Source organism: Erpetoichthys calabaricus, chromosome 17 (assembly GCF_900747795.2).
Source record: "Erpetoichthys calabaricus chromosome 17, fErpCal1.3, whole genome shotgun sequence".
Taxonomy (NCBI): domain Eukaryota; kingdom Metazoa; phylum Chordata; class Cladistia; order Polypteriformes; family Polypteridae; genus Erpetoichthys; species Erpetoichthys calabaricus.
Window position 1 is genome coordinate 10,409,011 of NC_041410.2, and position 21,161 is coordinate 10,430,171.

Genomic DNA, 21,161 nt, shown 5'->3' on the forward strand with positions numbered 1-21,161 from the left:
TGGGTGGTGGCCGAAGGCAGGAACTCTGGCATTCCAACCCTTGGTTGCCGAAACTGGCTCTTGGGACATGAAATATTACCTCTCTGGCGGGAAAGGAGCCTGAACTGGTGTGTGAGGTTGAGAGGTACCGGCTAGATATAGTCGGGCTCACCTCTACGCATGGTCTGGGCTATGGAACCATTCCTCTTGAGAGAGGCTGGACTTTGTTCCACTTTGAAGTTGCTGTGGGTGAAAGGCAGCAGGCAGGGGTGGGCTTGCTTATGGCCCCCCGGGTCAAGGCCTGTACGTTGGGGTTCTCCCCGTTGGACGAGAGGGTTGCTTCCCTGTGTCTTCGATTTGGGGGAAGGACTCTGACTGTTGTTTGCGCTTATGCGCCGAACGACAGTTCGGGGTACCCGACCTTCTTGGAGTCCCTGGAAGAAGCACTGCGAGGCACAGCTCCTAGAGACTTTATCGTCCTGCTGGGAGACTTTAATGTGCACATCTTGGTGCCACGGCCCACCTGCCAAGTTGTTTTGCCTGCCTAAGGAAAAGTCATCCCAGATGGAGGATCGCAGGAATCGTGGGAGAGAGGGGTCCTTTCATCGGATTGGCTGGCCCAGCACTGTTTCAGCTGTGGAATGGCCAAATGGGGGAGGCAGCTTGAAGGATGAGGTCTCCAGGACTCTATACAAATACAAATCTTATTATGGGATATATCATCTACTGTTAAATTCTGCTCTGTACTTCAAAAATTTATATATATATATATTTTTTTATTTCTTACTATATTGAGAAATTGTTCTGTGTACTGTACTGTATTGTATTGACCCCCTTCTTTTGACACCCACTGCACGCCCAATCTACCTGGAAAGGGGTCTCTCTCTGAACTGCCTTTCCCAAGGTTTCTTCCATTTTTCCCTACTAGGTTTTTTTGGGAGTTTTTCCTTGTCTTCTTAGAGAGTCAAGGCTGGGGGGCTGTCAAGAGGCAGGGCCTGTTAAAGCCCATTGCGGCACTTCCTGTGTGATTTTGGGCTATACAAAAATAAACTGTATTGTAACTGTATCGGCAACAACAGTGAAACTTGGAGAGGTGTGATTGGGAGGAACGGCCTCCCTGACCTAAACTTGAGTGGTGTTCAGTTGTTGGACTTCTGTGCTGGCCATGGATTGTCCATAATGAACAACATGTTCGAGCATAAGGGTGTCCATAACTGCACTTGGCGCCAGGATACCCGAGGTCACAGCTTGATGATCGACTTTGTAATCGTGTCATCGGATCTGCGACCTTATGTCTTGGACACTCGGGTGAAGAGAGGGGCTGAGCTGTCAACTGATCACCACCTGGTGGTAAGTTGGATCAGATGGCGGAAGAGGCTGCCGGACAGACCAGGCAGACCCAAACATATAGTGAGGGTCTGCTGGGAACGTCTGGCAGAGGAACCGGTCAGAAAGGTCTTTAACTGCCACCTCTGGCAGAACTTCAACCTTATTCCGAGGGTGGCGAAGGACATTGAGTCTGAATGGGCCATGTTCTGAGCCTCCATTGTCGAAGCAGCAGAATGGAGCTGTGGCCGCAAAGTTGTTGGTGTCTCTTGTGGCGGCAATCTACGAACCCAGTGGTGGACACCTAAGGTTCATGAGGCCGTCAAGTTGAAGAAAGAGTCCTACTGGGTCAGGTTGGCTAGTGGGACTCCAGAGGCAGCTGAGGGGTACCGGCGGGCCAAGTGTGTGGTGGCATCGGCTGTTGCTGAGGCAAAAACCCGGGCATGGGAGGAGTTTGGGGAAGCCATGGAAAACAACTCTGTCGGCACCAAGAAGGTTCTGACAAACCGTCAGGTGCCTCAGGAGGGGAAAGCGGTGCTCCACCAACACTCTGTACAGTGGAGATGGGGTCCTGCTGACTTCAACAGACATTATTGACCGGAGGATCTTCTCAATCCCACCAGCATGTCTTCCTTAGAGGAGGCAGAGCTGGAGGACTCCGGAGGGGGCCTGTCCATATGAGGGGCCGAGGTCGCCGAGGTAGTTAAAAAGCTCCGAGGTGGCGGAGCCCCTGGGGTGGACGAGGTTCACTCTGGGTTCCTCAAGGCTCTGGATGTTGTGGGGCTGTCCTGGTTGAAAAGTCTCTGCAACATCGCATGGACATCGGGGGCAGTGCCTCTGGATTGGCAAACCGGGGTGGTGGTCCCCCTTTTTAAGAATGACCGTAGGATGCGCTCCAACTATATGGGGATCACACTTCTCAGTCTTCCCAGTAAGATCTATTCAGGGGTGCTGGAGAAGAGAGTTCGGTCGATGGTCGAATCTTGGATTCAAGAGGAAGAATGCTGATTCCGTCCCGGCCGTGGAACACTGGACCAGCTCTACACCCTAGCCAGGATCCTGGAGGGGGCATGGGAGTTTGCCCAATCAGTCCACATGTGTTTTGTGGATTTGGAGAAGGCATTCGACTGTGTCCCTCAAAGCATCCTGTGGGGTGTGCTCCAAGAGTACGGGCTACAAGGCTTGTTGTTACGAGCTATTCAGTCCCTGTACTGGAGGAGCAGGAGCTTGGTCCGCATTGCCGGTAATAACTCAGACTCGTTTCCTGTTGAGGTTGGACTCCACCAGGGCTGCCCTTTGTCACCGATTCTGTTCATAAGTTATATGGACAGAATTTCTAGGCGCAGCCAAGGAGCGGAGGGGGTCTGGTTCGGTGACCTCAGAAACTCGTCTCTGCTATTTGCGGATGACGTGGTCCTGTTGGCTTCATCGGACAGTGACCTCCAGTTCTCACTGGAGCAGTTTGCAGCCGAGTGTGAAGCGGCAGGGATGAGAGTCAGCAACTCTTAATCCAAGGCCATGGTTCTCAGCCGGAAAAGGGTGGAATGCTCTGTCCGGGTTGGGAACACATTACTGCCCCAAGTGGAGGAGTTCAAGTATCTCGGGGTCTTGTTCACGAGTGAGGGAAGAATGGAGTGGGAGGTCGACAGATGGATCGGTGCGGCATCTGCAGTAATGCGGGCTCTGCTACAGTCCGTCGTGGTGAAGACAGAACTGAGCCAAAAGGCGAGGGTGTCAATTTACCAGCCGATCTACGTTCCTACCCTCACCTATGGCCACGAGCTTTGGGTAGCGACCGAAAGAGCAAGATCGCGGATACAAGCGGCCAAAATGAGTTTCTTTTCAGGGTGGCTGGACTTTCCCTTAGAGATAGGGTGAGGAGTTCAGTTATCCGGGAGAGACTCGAAGTAGAGTCGTGCTCCTCCGCATTGAGAGGAGTCAGTTGAGATGGTTCAGGAATTTGGTTAGGATGCCCCCTGGACGACTCCCTGGTGGGGGGGGGTGTTCTGGGCATGCCCCACTGGGAGAAGGCCACGGAAAAGACACAGGACACACTGGAGGGATAATATCTCCCGGCTGGCCTTGGAACGCCTCGGGGTCCTCCCAGAGAACCTGGAGGAGGTGGCCGGGGAGAGGGAGGTCTGGGCTTCCCTGCTTAGGCTGCTGCCCCCGCCAACCCGACTTCGGATAAGCGGTGGACAATGGATGGGTGGATGGATGGATTTTTTTTCTAGTGTTACATACCTACACACCTTTCTGTTGGGTTATGGAGTACGGATTTGAATTCTTCCATTTGTGCAAGGCAAGTCGAATCACAAACAAAGAGATACAGGAGACCCCCAGTTTATTTCTTATGCTCTAATCTCATGTCCTCTGCAGAGACGGCTCCAGCATTTTTTTGCTCCCCTTAAGCGAAGCTCTGAATGGAGTCAGCCACCTTCTTTGATTCAAGTGGAATCATCACTGCCAGAACCGCACATAGAAACCTGGAGACACAAGAGAGGAGCTGGGACTGTGGGAATGCGAGACATGGGGGGTTTAGAATTGACAATTTGAGGATGTTGAGGGGGATGTTCGATTACTTGTAGCTATGACTGTTTACAAGACTGTCTCAGAAAAATACACTCTTGAGGGTTGCCATTGCAGAAAACAAGTAGGAATTGAGCTCTGTTAGCATTTTTTTTAAGGTTTAGCATTTAACACTTCTCTAAAGAAAAACAAAAACACACACATTTGTATCACATAATCAAATTACTGCTTAAACTTTGAAGTTGTTCTATAGTTCTGAATTTAAACAGCCGGCCTGTCAGGTAGCTTACAGTGATGGTGACAATCTAATCTTACCAAGGCAGCTCCGCAAACGCATGCAATTTATTTAGGTTACTGAACTAAATTGAAAAGCTTAATGTAATCACATCAAAAAAACTGAACTTTAGTCATCTTTAAATATTTACCCAGGATTCTTATTTGCTGTATTGCTCACTAATACCGTATATACTCACGTATAGAAAAATCGATCATAAAATCAGACCCCAACTTATAAACCTATTCAAAAATGCGACACTTAATTTTTGTTTTGTACATCTTCTTGCCTCCTCCAATCTCACATCAGTTTCTCAGACACATCAAATTTTGTTGCAGCAGCACGGTTACCAATTTCTTTCACTACTTCAATGACATTTAATTTCAAACCAGCTTCATATTTTCTTCTGATCAAACGCTCCATCGTAGATAAGGGATGCTCAAACGATAAAGGTGTGTGAGGGTATGACATACAAAAAACATAAGTCAGTGCAAGCATCACTTCTGAATAGTTCGGGAATTACCGTGTGGTCACATAGGCACAATACATAGAAATAAAAAGGCCGTGTGCTCCGTGGTTGCTCTCTCAGGTGATCGTTAGCATATCATAATCTCTTGGACCAATAACGTGGGTTTTCCACATTCGACTTATACTACCGACATTATAAAATACCAGAAATTATACAGTAAAATCAAGTCCTGACTTATACGCAGGAGAACTTATCCATGATTATATACGGTAGATCCAAATAATGCAATATAACTATCCAATGAATGCCCAACTTAAGAGAGTTTTTCCAGGTAGAGAGGTTCAATGGATAACGTTTTTGGTGTGGCAGGAGCGCATGTCATAGATGGTAGTGAACGACGATATTTGTCAAATTTGAACTCACATTTTAATGTAAGCCCATTTGTATGGAAATGTATTAGGGCCACGGAGAAGAAAAAAAAATGATATGTGGAGAATAAAGTTGACACGTTGACTTTATTCTCGACATACACTTTTTTTTTCTTCACTGTGTCCGTATTTGTTTTTCTCCTCCGCGGCCCTAATACGTTTCCATATATTTGGGAAATTAAATTAGCCTTGAATTTTTTTTTTTTTTGCTCCTGTGTTTATTTGTGCAATCCTTTTGAATCCTGTAATGAATTTGTTAATATAAAAGAACTTTGTTTTGTATTCACACCAGAGGCTTTACAGTTCATTTGCTTGAAGTAGGGGCCTGAGTTGCCTCGAAAGCTTGCATATTGTAATCTTACTATTTAGCCAATAAAAAGTGTCATTTTGCTTGACTTCTCACTACAGTAATCCCTCGCTACTTCGCGGTTCACTTTTCGCGGATTCACGACTTTGCGGATTTTATATGTAAGCATATCTAAATATATAACGCGGATTTTTCGCTGCTTCCCGGGTTTCTGCAGACAATGCGTCTTTTTACTTCTGGTATTTGCTTCCTCAGTTGGGTTGCCCAGTTGATTTCATACAAGAGATGCTATTGGCGGATGGCTGAGAAGCTACCCAATCAGAGCACGCAGTTAAGTTCCTGTGTGCTGCTGATTGGCTCAGCGACGGTGGGCTGCATTAACCAGGAAGTCTCATCTCACTCATTCAACATTAACGTGATTCTTGCTACTGCATTCAGGGGATTATCACCTTCAATCGTCATCATTTTTACCGCGCAGCATATTCATCACGTCATATATAGCTACGTGTACTTCGCTATACAGTAAGTGTAAACTTATCTACCGATTTCATATTGCTTAGCAGTTGTCCCTGTTATTAATAGCGTAAAGGGTGGGTTGTAAACAATACAGGGAGGGTTTAAAAACATCCAAATACACGTTAAATAATTAAATAAATATGGTGTCCCTACTTCGCGGAAATTCAGTTATCGCGGTTGGCCTTGGAACCTATCTCCCACAATAAGTGAGGGATTACTGTACATCCATAATGGCTAACACGGCACAACACCCTAGTACTACAGTTTTCCTCTCTTAATTTTGTGGACATTTTGAACTTTTGTCATTTCAAAGCCTGATTCCCATTTTTAGGCCTGTGCTGGTTTGAAGCCTGCCCTTGTGAGTTGGGGTTAGGCTGCCTGTGATGAGCCAGATCTGGGAGAAAGGCTGGTCTGGCTTGTGGTTTTTCAAGGCCATCACCCATTTTTTGAGCCTTTGTGTGACGGGATCATAACATGGTGTCACACTCGTGTGCGTGGGATGCAGCTAAAAGGCCTGAACGAGAGTAATTCCACGCCAGGCCAGGGGGTGGCGGAGTGCACTGACTCTTTTAACTTGCTTTTCTGCAGACCGTTCAAAGCCCTGATTATGTCACTTCCAGTTCCGCCCCCGTTGATGACGTCACTTCCGGGTCAGAGCCTATAGATGAGGACCCTTCCGGTTCCGGCCCTTTTGACATCACTTCCTATAGTGACCTTTAAAGCTGCCATCTTTCCTCTATCCCCTCAGTTCAGTTTTGGACTCTGATCAGTACACATCTGTATATCATTTAATCCTATTTTGCAGCCAAGATATAATATACGAGTGCCCCCCCAAACCATTTATGAACTCTTTGTCAATTACTGTGACAATGGATAAGTGTAAACCATCTTGAAGTTGTGTGCAGTTGGGAAAGATGATATTATATATAAAACTCCACATTCAGTGCACATTCTACACCTCTGACTAAATGGGTGCCCCTGGTGAATTCACTAAAATTGCTACTACTGCCCCTTCAGGAATACACTAACAATGATCTATCCATTTATCCATTTTCTAAACCCACTTCATGCATGCTCATCAGAGGATTTCGTCACAGGCTTGACTGAGGTGTGTCATAACTGTTGCTAACTTTCTCTTCTCCTTCTTTCTCCGCAGCACAGAGAAACCACCCAGTGAGGGCACTTAGCTCCGCTCCTTCCAGTTTGGGCACCATAAGTAGCCTGGCTGCCCAGAAGGAGGCATCATTTCCACAAGGAGTAACCCATTAGATGGAACTCCTGTGGTCGATGCTTATCATGATCAAAATATCATTATTAAGATTGTATTGCAATATTATTATTATTATTACTAGGCGGCAAAGCCCCCTGCTTGCTTCACTAGCCAGCTGCTCACTAAGCCAGCTGCTAATTGTGCCATGCTGTGTGATCTGCATGTCGCGCTGCGTGTCAGTCATTTAAAAGCCTGTACAGCAGCTGTCCTTTTGTCTCACTTCCTTGTCTTGTGGGATGTTAAAGTGTCTCCGAAATATTGTTTGTAAAGTGGGGCGTGACGTGCAAGTAGTCTTGCAGGACTTCAAAGTGTCTCTCCGAGATGATCACGTCTCGACCCAAGATTTTTTTTTATTATAATTTATTAATCATTATTATTATTATTTAGAGCTTGTATTTATAGTTTTGCCCGAGTAGCTATTTTTGCTATAGGCGGTTTATTGGTTTGGACCAGCATTAAATGGGATGACCTGTTTGGTGTCCCAAACTTTCCTCTGTTACTCCCACCTGTCATTCCTGCACCCGGACATACCCACTGTTATCCGGTGACAGGGTCACGGGAAAGGCGCAAAGCAGGAACAATCCCTGGACAGGACGCCAGTCCATTGCAGAGTATTAAGAATTATAAGAAAATGACTTATGAACCAGCATGAGAGGGTGATTACTACAAAAGGCGCTATATAAAATAAAGTTTTCTTTGTCATTTGTTGCTCTGTATTTCACACTTACACACACACACATTTTACTGTCTGCAGCCTCTGCAAGAAGACTCACCAGAAGGATTTACACCAGTAAGGACACTCTGATGATGCCATGTTAATGCTGCATTGATTTATTTTTCATATTTTTTCATTTTTATAATCAAAAAGTCAAATGCACCTCCATATATTCCTGCAGTACACAAGAGGGCCTGGCAGAATAAAACAAAATAAATTCGAGGGGGAGTGCAGAATTCATCTATTTGGCAGGGTCACGTCTGATCTCAAACAGTCAGGTGGCGGCTGTGCCCTCTACTTATTTCCTATCATGCAGCAGCAGGCAGAAGTCCAGTCCTGGTTGGCACACTGGAAGTGGCAGGTCTTCTCGCTCTGAATGTCCCAGGAAACACAGGCATTTCCACAAGAACAGCTTACTGCTAAGTAGCCTGTAAAATTTCAATTATTGTGCTTTTTATTATTTAGGTAAACCTTGGGTATCTTTGGAATGGCACGTGTGTGATGCCCAGAAAAAAAAATCACAGACAAAGTGGTGACAAGTGACAAACATCTTAAACTATATGGGGCAGCATGCAGAAACTGGACAGCATGGAGAAATCTCAGGTCTCCTCCATCTGTTGCTGACATGCTGGACATTTCTCAGTGATGCCAATCATAAAGACAGATCATTAAGGTGAACTTTAACTTACCTGATTGACAGTTGGCGTATGATCCAGACGAGTTGGTACTTGTGCAGCTCTGAGTTGCTTTTTCCATAGAAGCTGAAGCTACTAGTGAAGCAAAAAGAAAACCAACGGCTTAGCTGAGAGCAGGTTGAGTGTCATTGATACAAAATACAAATACAGCAGTGAGGAGCCTGAGGGGACATTCTGCCCAAGGTGTGGTGGGGTGGGGACATTCCTGAAGAGAAACTTCAGATCATAATGTTCCATGGCAAATGAATGCATATAATAATAACTTGAACATGAACTTATCCTTTATGCAATCAATCAGAGCTTCTACTTTATGTCAGGGTATGTGTTCTGCCTCCTGCTGGTGAGGTGGGTGAGTAATGGACTCCTTCCAGGCATTTCCAGACTTTTCCTTGATAGGACAATGTAGCCCCAAGCTGTAGAAGGAGCAACCATGTGCTGCCACCTGTCAGCCAGGAGGTTTTGTAGTCAACACACACCTGCTCACTAATGAGATGGTCACACATCCCTGGTGCCAGTTGGGCCGCTTGCCCTCTAGTGTTCAGGTAGTGCATTACAAGGCTGGAACTTATTATTATTATTATTATTATTATTATCACCCTCCTCTCAGCGCATTACCATTTGCTGGTGTGTTCACCAGAGGTCAGCCAGGCAACCAGACAATCAGGCTCATAGCTGAAGACTTGTCTAAGAATGCGGGCCATGCTGAGGAGTGCGATCTTCTGGATGTCTTTTCATGCTGACTTTACACTGGAGTTTATTCAGTTGCTCTTATAACCCAGGCTTGATGGTTTCCAGTGAGTCTACGACTACAGGAACTACTCTTGTCCTCGTGTTCCACATGTGTCAGACTTTGGGGTCCCTAAAGCTTCATAGTAGAACTGCCCCTGTAATCTACTGCAATGCATTCTTGCAGTTTGTGCATTTTAAGTTACTCTTCTTGATTTTGGTGGACACCACTCAGTGTTTTCATTGGCCCCATAAATGAGACACACTTACGCGTGGTGTTCAACAGCGAGTCACTTCCACGTTCCTTCGTCTTCTTGATGCCTATTAGCACAGCACTGGATGGGCACCAGAGTGTCGTTAGCAGCAGCAACAGCAGTGCGGCCGACTTCATGGTTCTTCAAATTTGCAGTTCCCAAAAAAATGGCTGACCTGCAGAAAGAGTTTTCATGGTCTTCATTTTATTGTACATATCACTGTGAACCTGTTAGGAGTTCACTCCACACTTTTTCAAAATTTCCCATTTGCCCCCCAGCCTCAGCTGAGCAAAATGATTTGTGTAAAAATTAAATTCTCATACAACAAAGAAGTCGTTCATTTATCAACCGGAAACTTTTTTGTGTTATAATTCTGCAAGTGTCTGCCTGTCATTTAGTATTTAAATAACGATCTGCAGTGGATCAAGTCTTCATGTGGAGAATATGCAGCATCTCACATTAAAAAAAAAAAAACGCACCGCAATATCTATCTATCTATCTATCTATCTATCTATCTATCTATCTATCTATCTATCTATCTATCTATCTATCTATCTATCTATCTATCTATCTATCTATCTATCTATCTGTTATATAGTGCCTTTCCTATCTATCTATCTATCTATCTATCTATCTATCTATCTATCTATCTATCTATCTATCTATCTATCTATCTATCTATCTATCTATCTATCTATCTATCTATCTATCTATCTATCTATCTGTTATATAGTGCCTTTCCTATCTATCTATCTATCTATCTATCTATCTATCTATCTATCTATCTATCTATCTATCTATCTATCTATCTATCTATCTATCTATCTATCTGTTATATAGTGCCTTTCCTATCTATCTATCTATCTATCTATCTATCTATCTATCTATCTATCTATCTATCTATCTATCTATCTATCTATCTATCTATCTATCTATCTATATAGAGCTGCTTACCTGAAAGTGAATGAGTTTTGGCAGAACTCTGAATCCTGGCATCTGCCAGCTGTAATTTATACCCTGCTGGCTGAAGAAAAGCGGGTTTTGTGGCATTGCGATCCAATTTTTTATAAACTTTTAAGGCTAATGGATCAAGTATAAATAAGGACGAAAAGCTTTTCACACCAAAAAAATAATCGATGCAAATATTTATAAATACAAATATCAGAAATTACGAAAAACAACAACATTATCAACACCCCCGCCACGTGAACAATAGGCACATTATGACAGATTTCTTCATTCAGCTTAAAAGAAAAAATCAAAAGATACACATAGAAAAATAAATTCCGAGAGGCATTCCATGTAGTGATTTTTTTTCCTTCTTGGATTGAGGCCATTGCTATGGCAAAAGGGCTTGCGTAGTCTAGCGATCATCAGAGCTATGTTGTCGGGAGCTACATGCTACTGGTAGGGCTTTCCAAGACAAACAGGTCTGAGGTGAAGATCCAGACTAACTCGATCTTGAGACCCCATTTGGCTTTAAATCAAGGATCGGCGTTTCCCTTGCATGGGAAAGGGTACCTGAGGCCCCACCCTGGATCCAGGCCCGAGGGAGGGGCTTGCTGGCAAGTGCCTGGTGGCTGGTCCTTCGACCACGGGGCCCAGCTGGGCTCAGCCCGAAGAAGCAACGTGGTTCCGCTCTCTTGTGTGCCCACCACCTGCAAGAGAGGCCATAGGGGTCGGGTGCAATGCGATATGGGTGGTGGCCGAAGGCGGGAACTCTGGCATTCCAACCTTCGGTTGCCGAAACTGGCTCTTGGGACATGGAATGTTACTTGTCTGGCGGGGAAGGAGCCCAAACTGGTATGTGAGGTTGAGAGGTACCGGCTAGATATAGTCGGGCTCACCTGTACGTACAGTCTGGGCTATGGAACCATTCCTCTTGAGAGAGGCTGGACTTTGTTCCACTCTGGAGTTGCTGTGGGTGAAAGGCAGCAGGCAGGGGTGGGCTTGCTTATGGCCCCCCGGGTCAAGGCCTGTACGTTGGGGTTCTCCCCGTTGGACGAGAGGGTTGCTTCCCTGTGTCTTCGATTTGGGGGAAGGACTCTGACTGTTGTTTGCGCTTATGCGCCGAACGACAGTTCGGGGTACCCGACCTTCTTGGAGTCCCTGGAAGAAGCACTGCGAGGCGCAGCTCCTAGAGACTTTATCGTCCTGCTGGGAGACTTTAATGTGCACATCGGCAACAACAGTGAAACTTGGAGAGGTGTGATTGGGAGGAACAGCCTCCCTGATCTAAACTTGAGTGGTGTTCAGTTGTTGGACTTCTGTGCTGGCCATGGATTGTCCATAACGAACACCATGTTCGAGCATAAGGGTGTCCATAAGTGCACTTGGCGCCAGGATACCCGAAGTCACAGCTTGATGATCGACTTTGTAACCGTGTCATCGGATCTGCGACCTTATGTCTTGGACACTCGGGTGAAGAGATTGGCTAAGCTGTCAACTGATCACCACCTGCTGGTAAGTTGGATCAGATGGCGGGAGAGGCTGCCGGACAAACCAGGCAGACCCAAATGTATAGTGAGGGTCTGCAAGGAACGTCTGGTAGAGGAACCGGTCAGAAAGGTCTTTAACTGCCACCTCTGGCAGAACTTCAACCTTATTCCGAGGGAGGCGAAGGACGTTGAGTCTGAATGGGCCATGTTCTGAGCCTACATTGTCGAAGCAGCAGAACGGAGTTGTGGCTGCAAGGTTGTCAGTGCCTCTCGTGGCAGCAATCTACAAACCCAGTGGTGGACGCCTAAGGTTCGTGAGGCCGTCAAGTTGAAGAAAGAGTCCTACTAGGTCTGGTTGGCTAGTGGGACTCCAGAGGCAGCTGAGTGGTACCGGCAGGCCAAGTGTGTGGTGGCATCGGCTATTGCTGAGGCAAAAACCCGGGCATGGGAGGAGTTTGGGGAAGCCATGGATAACTACTTTCTGTCGGCACCGAGAAGGTTCTGGCAAACCGTCTGGCACCTCAGGAGGGGAAAGCGGTGCTCCACCAACACTGTGTACAGTGACTTCAACAGACGTTATTGACCGGTGGAAGGAATACTTTAAGGATCTTCTCAATCCCACCAGCATGTCTTCCTTAGAGGAGGCAGAGCTGGAGGACTTCGGGGGGGGCCCGTCCATATTAGGGGCCGAGGTCGCCGAGGTAGTTAAAAAGCTCAGAGGTGGAGGGGTCCCTGGGGTGCATGAGGTTAACCCTGGGTTCCTCAAGACTCTGGATGTTGTGGGGTTGTCCTGGTTGATATGTCTCTGCAACATCGCATGGACATCGGGGGCAGTGCCTCTGGATTGGCAAACCGGGGTGGTGGTCCCCCTTTTTAAGAAGGATGATCGGAGGATGTGCTCCAACTATAAGGGGATCACACTTCTCAGCCTCCCCGTAAGGTCTATTCAGGAGTGCTGGAGAAGAGAGTTCGGTCAATGGTTGAATCTCAGATTCAAGAGGAACAATGCGGATTCCGTCCTGGCCGTTGAACACTGGACCAGCTCTACACCCTAGCCAGGATCCTGGAGGGGGCATGGGAGTATGCCCAATCAGTCCACATGTGTTTTGTGGATTTGGAGAAGGCATTCGACTGTGTCCCTCAAAGCATCCTGTGGGTGTGCTCCAAGAGTATGGGCTACAAGGCTTGTTGTTACGAGCTATTCAGTCCCTGTACTGGAGGAGCAGGAGCTTGGTCCGCATTGCCGGTAATAACTCGGACTCGTTTCCTGTTGAGGTTGGACTCCACCAGGGCTGCTCTTTGTCACCGATTCTGTTCATAAGTTATATGGACTGAATTTCTAGGCGCAGCCAAGGAGCGGAGGGGGTCTGGTTCGGTGACCTCAGAATCTCATCTGTGCTATTTGTGGATGGCGTGGTCCTGTTGGCTTCATCGGACAGTGACCTCCAGTTCTCACTGGAGCGGTTCACAGCCGAGTGTGAAGCGGCAGGGATGAGAGTCAGCATCTCTAAATCCAAGGCCATGGTTCTCAGCCGGAAAAGGGTGGAATGCTCTGTCCGGGTTGGGAACACATTACTGCCCCAAGTGGAAGAGTTCAAGTATCTCGGGGTCTTGTTCACGAGTGAGGGAAGAATGGAGTGGGAGGTCGACAGACGGATCGGTGCGGCATCTGCAGTAATGCGGGCTCTGCAACAGTCCGTCGTGGTGAAGAGAGAACTGAGCCAAAAGGCGAGGGTGTCAATTTACCAGCCGATCTACGTTCCTACCCTCACCTATGGCCACGAGCTTTGGGTAGTGACCGAAAGAGCAAGATCGTGGATACAAGCGGCCAAAATGAGTTTTCTCCGCAGGGTGGCTGGACTTTCCCTTAGAGATAGGGTGAGGAGTTCAGTTATCCGGGAGAGACTCGAAGTAGAGTCGTGCTCCTCCGCATTGAGAGGAGTCAGTTGAGATGGTTCAGGCATTTGGTTAGGATGCCCCCTGGACGCCTCCCTGGGGGGGTGTTCTGGGCATGCCCCACTGGGAGAAGGCCACGGGGCAGACACAGGACACGCTGGAGGGATTATATCTCCCGGCTGGCCTTGGAACGCATCGGGGTCCTCCCAGAGAACCTGGAGGAGGTGGCCGGGGAGAGGGAGGTCTGGGCTTCCCTGCTTAGGATGCTGCCCCCGCCAACCCGACTTCAGATAAGCGGTGGACAATGGATGGGTGGATGGATGGATTTTTTTTCTAGTGTTACATACCTACACACCTTTCTGTTGGGTTATGGAGTACGGATTTGAATTCTTCCATTTGTGCAAGGCAAGTCGAATCACAAACAAAGAGATACAGGAGACCCCCAGTTTATTTCTTATGCTCTAATCTCATGTCCTCTGCAGAGACGGCTCCAGCATTTTTTTGCTCCCCTTAAGCGAAGCTCTGAATGGAGTCAGCCACCTTCTTTGATTCAAGTGGAATCATCACTGCCAGAACCGCACATAGAAACCTGGAGACACAAGAGAGGAGCTGGGACTGTGGGAATGCGAGACATGGGGGGTTTAGAATTGACAATTTGAGGATGTTGAGGGGGATGTTCGATTACTTGTAGCTATGACTGTTTACAAGACTGTCTCAGAAAAATACACTCTTGAGGGTTGCCATTGCAGAAAACAAGTAGGAATTGAGCTCTTTTAGCATTTTTTTTTAAGGTTTAGCATTTAACACTTCTCTAAAGAAAAACAAAAACACACACATTTGTATCACATAATCAAATTACTGCTTAAACTTTGAAGTTGTTCTATAGTTCTGAATTTAAACAGCCGGCCTGTCAGGTAGCTTACAGTGATGGTGACAATCTAATCTTACCAAGGCAGCTCCGCAAACGCATGCAATTTATTTAGGTTACTGAACTAAATTGAAAAGCTTAATGTAATCACATCAAAAAAACTGAACTTTAATCATCTTTAAACATTTACCCAGGATTCTTATTTGCTGTATTGCTCACTAATACCGTATATACTCACGTATAGAAAAATCGATCATAAAATCAGACCCCAACTTATAAACCCATTCAAAAATGCGACACTTAATTTTTTTTTGTACATCTTCTTGCCTCCTCCAATCTCGCATCAGTTTCTCAGACACGTCAAATTTTGTTGCAGCAGCACGGTTACCAATTTCACTACTTCAATGACATTTAATTTCAAACCAGCTTCATATTTTCTTCTGATCAAACGCTCCATCGTAGATAAGGGATGCTCAAACGATAAAGGTGTGTGAGGGTATGACATACAAAAAACATAAGTCAGTGCAAGCATCACTTCTGAATAGTTCGGAATTACCGTGTGGTCACATAGGCACAATACATAGAAATAAAAAGGCCGTGTGCTCCGTGGTTGCTCTCTCAGGTGATCGTTAGCATATCATAATCTCTTGGACCAATAACGTGGGTTTTCCACATTCGACTTATACTACCGACATTATAAAATACCAGAAATTATACAGTAAAATCAAGTCCTGACTTATCCGCGGGAGAACTTATCCATGATTATATACGGTAGATCCAAATAATGCAATATAACTATCCAATGAATGCCCAACTTAAGAGAGTTTTTCCAGGTAGAGATGTTCAATGGATAACGTTTTTGGTGTGGCAGGAGTGCATGTCATAGATGGTAGTGAACGACGATATCTGTCAAATTTGAACTCACATTTTAATGTAAGCCCATTTGTATGGAAATGTATTAGGGCCACGGAGAAGAAAAAAAAATTATATGTTGGGAATAAAGTTGACACGTTGACTTTATTCTCGACATACACTTTTTTTTTCTTCACTGTGTCCGTATTTGTTTTTCTCCTCCGCGGCCCTAATACGTTTCCATATATTTGGGAAATTAAATTAGCCTTGAATTTTTTTGTTTGCTCCTGTGTTTATTTGTGCAATCCTTTCGAATCCTGTAATGAATTTCTTAATATAAAAGAACTTTGTTTTGTATTCACACCAGAGGCTTTACAGTTCATTTGCTTGAAGAAGGGGCCTGAGTTGCCTCGAAAGCTTGCATATTGTAATCTTACTATTTAGCCAATAAAAGGTGTCATTTTGCTTGACTTCTCACTACATCCATAATGGCTAACACAGTACAACACCCTAGTACTACAGATTTCCTCTCTTAATTTTGTGGACATTTTGAACTTTTGTCATTTCAAAGCCTGATCCCATTTTTAGGCCTGTGCTGGTTTGAAGCCTGCCCTTGTGAGTTGGGGTTAGGCTGCTTGTGATGAGCCAGATCTGGGAGAAGGGCTGGTCTGGCTTGTGGTTTTTCAAGGCCATCACCCATTTTTTGAGCCTTTGTGTGACGGGATCATAACATGGTGTCACACTCGTGTGCGTGGGATGCAGCTAAAAGGCCTGAACGAGAGTAATTCCACACCAGACCAGGGGGTGGCAGAGTGCACTGACTCTTTTAACTTGGTTTTCTGCAGACCGTTCAAGGCCTTGATTATGTCACTTTCAGTTCCACCCCCATTGATGAAGTCACTTCTGGGTCAGAGCCTATAGATGAGGACCCTTCCGGTTCCGGCCCTTTTGACATCACTTCCTATAGTGACCTTTAAAGCTGCCATCTTTCCTCTATCCCCTCAGTTCAGTTTTGGACTCTGATCAGTACACATCTGTATATCATTTAATCCTATTTTGCAGCCAAGATATAATATACGGGTGCGGGTGCCCCCCAACCCAAACCATTTTTGGACTCTTTGTCAATTACTGTGACAATGAATAAGTGTAAACCATCTTGAAGTTGTGTGCAGTTGGGAAAGATGATATTATATATAAAACTCCACATTCAGTGCACATTCTACACCTCTGACTAAATGGGTGTCCCTGGTGAATTCACTAAAATTGCTACTACTGCCCCTTCTGGAATACACTAATAATGATCTATCCATTTATCCATTTTCTAAACCCACGTCATGCATGCTCATCAGAGGATTTCGTCACAGGCTTGACTGAGGTGTGTGATAACTGTTGCTAACTTTCTCTTCTCCTTCTTTCTCCGCAGCACAGAGAAACCACCCAGTGAGGGCACTTAGCTCCGCTCCTTCCAGTTTGGGCACCATAAGTAGCCTGGCTGCCCAGAAGGAGGCATCACTTCCACAAGGAGTAACCCATTAGATGGAACTCCTGTGGTCGATGCTTATCATGATCAAAATATTATTATTAAGATTGTATTGCAATATTATTATTATTATTACTAGGCGGCAAAGCCCCCTGCTTGCTTCACTAGCCAGCTGCTCACTGAGCCAGCTGCTAATTGTGCCATGCTGTGTGATCTGCATGTCGCGCTGTGTGTCGATCATTTAAAAGCCTGTACAGCAGCTGTCCTTTTGTCTCACTTCCTTGTCTTGTGGGATGTTAACGTGTCTCCGAAATATTGTTTGTAAAGTGGGGCGTGATGTGCAAGTAGTCTCGCAGGACTTCAAAGTGTCTCTCCAAGATGATCACGTCTAGACCCACGATTTTTTTTTATTATAATAGATAATCATTATTATTATTATTATTATTTAGAGCTTGTATTTATAGTTTTGCTATAGGCGGTTTATTGGTTTGGACCAGCATTAAATGGGATGACCTGTTTGGTGTCCCAAACTTTCCTCTGTTACTCCCACCTGTCATTCCTGCACCCGGACATACCCACTATTATCCGGAGACAGGGTCACGGGAAAGGCGCAAAGCAGGAACAATCCCTGGACAGGACGCCAGTCCATTGCAGAGTATTAAGAGTGCTTTTTATTATTTAGGTGAACCTCAAGTATCATTGGATTGGCATGTGTGTGATGCCCAGAAATAAAAATCACAAAGTGGTGACAAGTGACAAACATCTTAAACTATATGGGGCAACATGGAGAAATCTCAGGTCTCCTCCATCTGTTGCTGACATGCTGGACATTTTCTCAGTGATGCCAATCATAAAGACAGATCATTAAGGTGAACTTTAACTTACCTGATTGGCAGTTGGCGTATGATCCAGACGAGTTGGTAGTTGTGCAGCTCTGAGTTGCTTTTTCCATAGAAGCTGAAGCTACTAGTGAAGCAAAAAGAAAGCCAATGGCTTGGCTTAGAGCAGGTTGAGTGTCATTGATACAAAATACAAATACAGCAGTGAGGAGCCTGAGGGGACATTCAGCCCAAGGTGTGGTGGGGTGGGGACATTCCTGAAGAGAAACTTCAGATCATAATGTTCCATGTCAAATTAATGCATATAAAAATAACTTGAACATGAACTTATCCTTTATGCAATCAATCAGAGCTTCTACTTTATGTCAGGGTATGTGTTCTGCCTCCTGCTGGTGAAGTGGGTGAGTAATGGACTCCTTCCAGGCCTTTCCAGACTTTTCCTTGATAGGACAATGTAGCCCCAGGTTCTAGAAGGAGCAACCATGTGCTGCCACCTGTCATCCAGGAGATTTTGTAGCCAACACTCACCTGCTCAGTAATGAGATGGTCACACATCCATGGTACCAATTGGGCCGCTTGCCCTCTAGTGTTCTAAGTAGTGCATTTCAAGGCTGGAACTTACTATTATTATCATTGTTATTATTATTATTATTATTATTATTATTATCATCACCCTCCTCTCAGCGCATTACCATTTGCTGGTGTGTTCACCAGAGGACAACCAGGCAACCAGACAATCAGGCTTATAGCTGAAGACTTGTCTAAGAATGCGGACCACACTGAGGAGTGCGATCTTCTGGATGTCTTTTCATGCTGACTTTACACTGGAGTTTATCCAGTTGCTCTTATAACCCAGGCTTGATGGTTTCCAGTGAGTCTACGACTACAGGAACCACTCTCGTCCTCGTGTTCCACATGTGTCAGACTTTGGGGTCCCTAAAGCTTCATAGTAGAACTGCCCCTGTAATCTGCTGGAATGCATGCTTGCAGTTTGTACGTTTTAAGTTACTCTTCTTGTTTTTGGTGGACACCACTCACTGTTTCCATTGGCCCCATAAATGAGACACACTTACTAATGGTCTTCAACTGCGAGTCCTTTCTAAGTGTCGCCATGATCTTGAGACCCATTAGCAGAGCACTGGAGGGGTACCAGAGTGTCGTTAGTAGCAGCAACAGCAGTGCGGCCGACTTCATGGTTCTTCAAGTTTGCAGTTCCCAAAACATGGCTGACCTGCAGAAAGAGTTTTCATGGTCTTCATTTTATTGTACATATCACTGTGAACCTGTTAGGAGTTCACTCCACAGTTTTTCAAAATTTCCCATTTGCCCCCCAGCCTCAGCTGAGCAAAATGATTTGTGTAAAAATTAAATTCTCATACAACAAAGAAGTCGTTCATTTATCAACCGGAAACTTTTTTGTGTTATAATTCTGCAAGTGTCTGCCTGTCATTTAGTATTTAAATAACGATCTGCAGTGGATCAAGTCTTCATGTGGAGAATATGCAGCATCACACATTAAAAAAAAAAAACGCACCGCAATATCTATCTATCTATCTATCTATCTATCTATCTATCTATCTATCTATCTATCTATCTATCTATCTATCTATCTATCTATCTATCTATCTATCTATCTATCTATCTATCTATCTATCTATCTATCTATCTATCTATCTATCTAGAGCTGCTTACCTGAAAGTGGATGAATTTTGGTAGAACTCTGAATCCTGACATCTGCCAGCTGTAATTTATAACCTACTGGCTGAAGAAAAGCGGGTTTTGTGGCATTGCGATCCAATTGCTTGTAATTCTGGGAGAATTCTCAATTATGTTGTGTGAAACTGCATTCCTTTGGTTTGGTTCAAGTTTACTCACAACGATTATCTCTTTGGCTTTATTTCTTTTTATAAACTTTTAAGGCTAATGGATCAAGTATCAATAAGGACGAAAAGCTTTTCACACCAAAAAAATAATCGATACAAATATTTATAAATACGAATATCAGAAATTACAATAAACAACATTATCAACACCCCCGCCACGTGAACAATAGGCACATTATGACAGATTTCTTCATTCAGCTTAAAAGAAAAAATCAAAAGATACACATAGAAAAATAAATTCCGAGAGGCATTCCATGTAGTGATTTTTTTTCCTTCTTGGATCGAGGCCTTGCTATGGCAGAAGGGCTTGCGCGGTCTAGCGATCATCAGAGCTATATTGTCGGGAGCTACATGCTACTGGTAGGGCTTCCCAAGGCAAGCAGGTCTGAGGTGAAGATCCAGACTAACTCGATCTTGAGACCCCATATGGCTTTAAATCAAGGATCGGCGTTTCCCTTGCCTGGGAAAGGGTACCTGGAGCCAGGCCCGGTGGGAAGGGCTCGCTGGCAAGCGCCTGGTGGCTGGACCTTCGACCACGGGGCCCAGCCGGGCTCAGCCCGAAGAACCAACATGGTTCCGCTCTCTTGTGTGCCCACCACCTGCAGGAGAGGCCATAGGGGTCGGGTGCAATGCGATATGGGTGGTGGCCGAAGGCGGGAACTCTGGCATTCCAACCCTTGGTTGCCGAAACTGGCTCTTGGGACATGGAATGTTACCTCTCTGGCGGGGAAGGAGCCCGAACTGGTGCGTGAGGTTGAGCGGTACCAGCTAGATATACTCGGGCTCACCTCTATGCACGGTCTGGGCTCTGGAACCTTTCCTCTTGAGAGAGGCTGGACTTTGTTCCACTCTGGAGTTGCTGTGGGTGAAAGGCGGCGGGCAGGGGTGGGCTTGCTTATGGCCCCCCGGCTCGTGGCCTCTACATTGGGGTTCTCCCCGTTGGATGAGAGGGTTGTTTTCCTGTGCCTTCAATTTGGGGGAAGGACTCTGACTGTTGTTTGCGCTTATGCGCTGAACGATAGTTCGGAGTACCCGACCTTATTGGAGTCCCTGGAAGAAGCACTGCGAGGCACAGCTCCTGGGGACTCTATCGTCCTGCTGGGAGACTTTAACACTGACGTCGGCAACAACAGTGAAACCTGGAGAGGTGTGATTGGGAGGAACGGCCTCCCTGATCTAAACTTGTGTGGTGTTCATTTGTTGGACTTCTGTGCTGGCCATGGATTGTCCATAATGAACACCATGTTCAAGCATAATGGTGTCCATAAGTGCACTTGGCGCCAGGATACCCAAGGTCACAGCTTGATGATCGACTTTGTAATCGTGTCATCGGATCTGCGACCTTATGTCTTGGACACTCAGGTGAAGAGATTGGCTGAGCTGTTAACTGATCACCACCTGGTGGTAAGTTGGATCA

The 21,161-nt window shown here is 45.6% G+C and overlaps 2 protein-coding genes across 6 annotated transcripts in view; both read right to left on the reverse strand.

Moving 5' to 3' along the window:
• The window catches only part of LOC114667947 (resistin-like), a 34,761-nt gene extending 15,171 nt beyond the window's left edge, over positions 1–19,590 (reverse strand). The window contains exon 1 of the mRNA XM_051920733.1: positions 19,554–19,590. The gene's annotated coding sequence lies outside the window, so the exon portion shown is untranslated. The remainder of the gene's footprint in view (positions 1–19,553) is intronic.
• The window catches only part of LOC114667932 (resistin-like), a 44,923-nt gene that overhangs the window by 3,006 nt on the left and 20,756 nt on the right, over positions 1–21,161 (reverse strand). The window contains exon 4 of one of the 5 annotated variants that reach the window (XR_007933780.1): positions 7,914–7,976. The exons of 3 other annotated variants lie outside the window; for them this stretch is intronic. Coding sequence is in view for 1 of the 2 variants with exons in the window: in XM_051920729.1 (XP_051776689.1) it covers positions 8,108–8,241 (134 nt within the window). In the remaining variant the exon portion in view is untranslated. Of the gene's footprint in view, positions 1–7,913; positions 7,977–8,097; positions 8,242–21,161 lie in introns of those variants that run through there. One more of the 5 variants, XM_051920729.1, reaches the window with a different exon arrangement.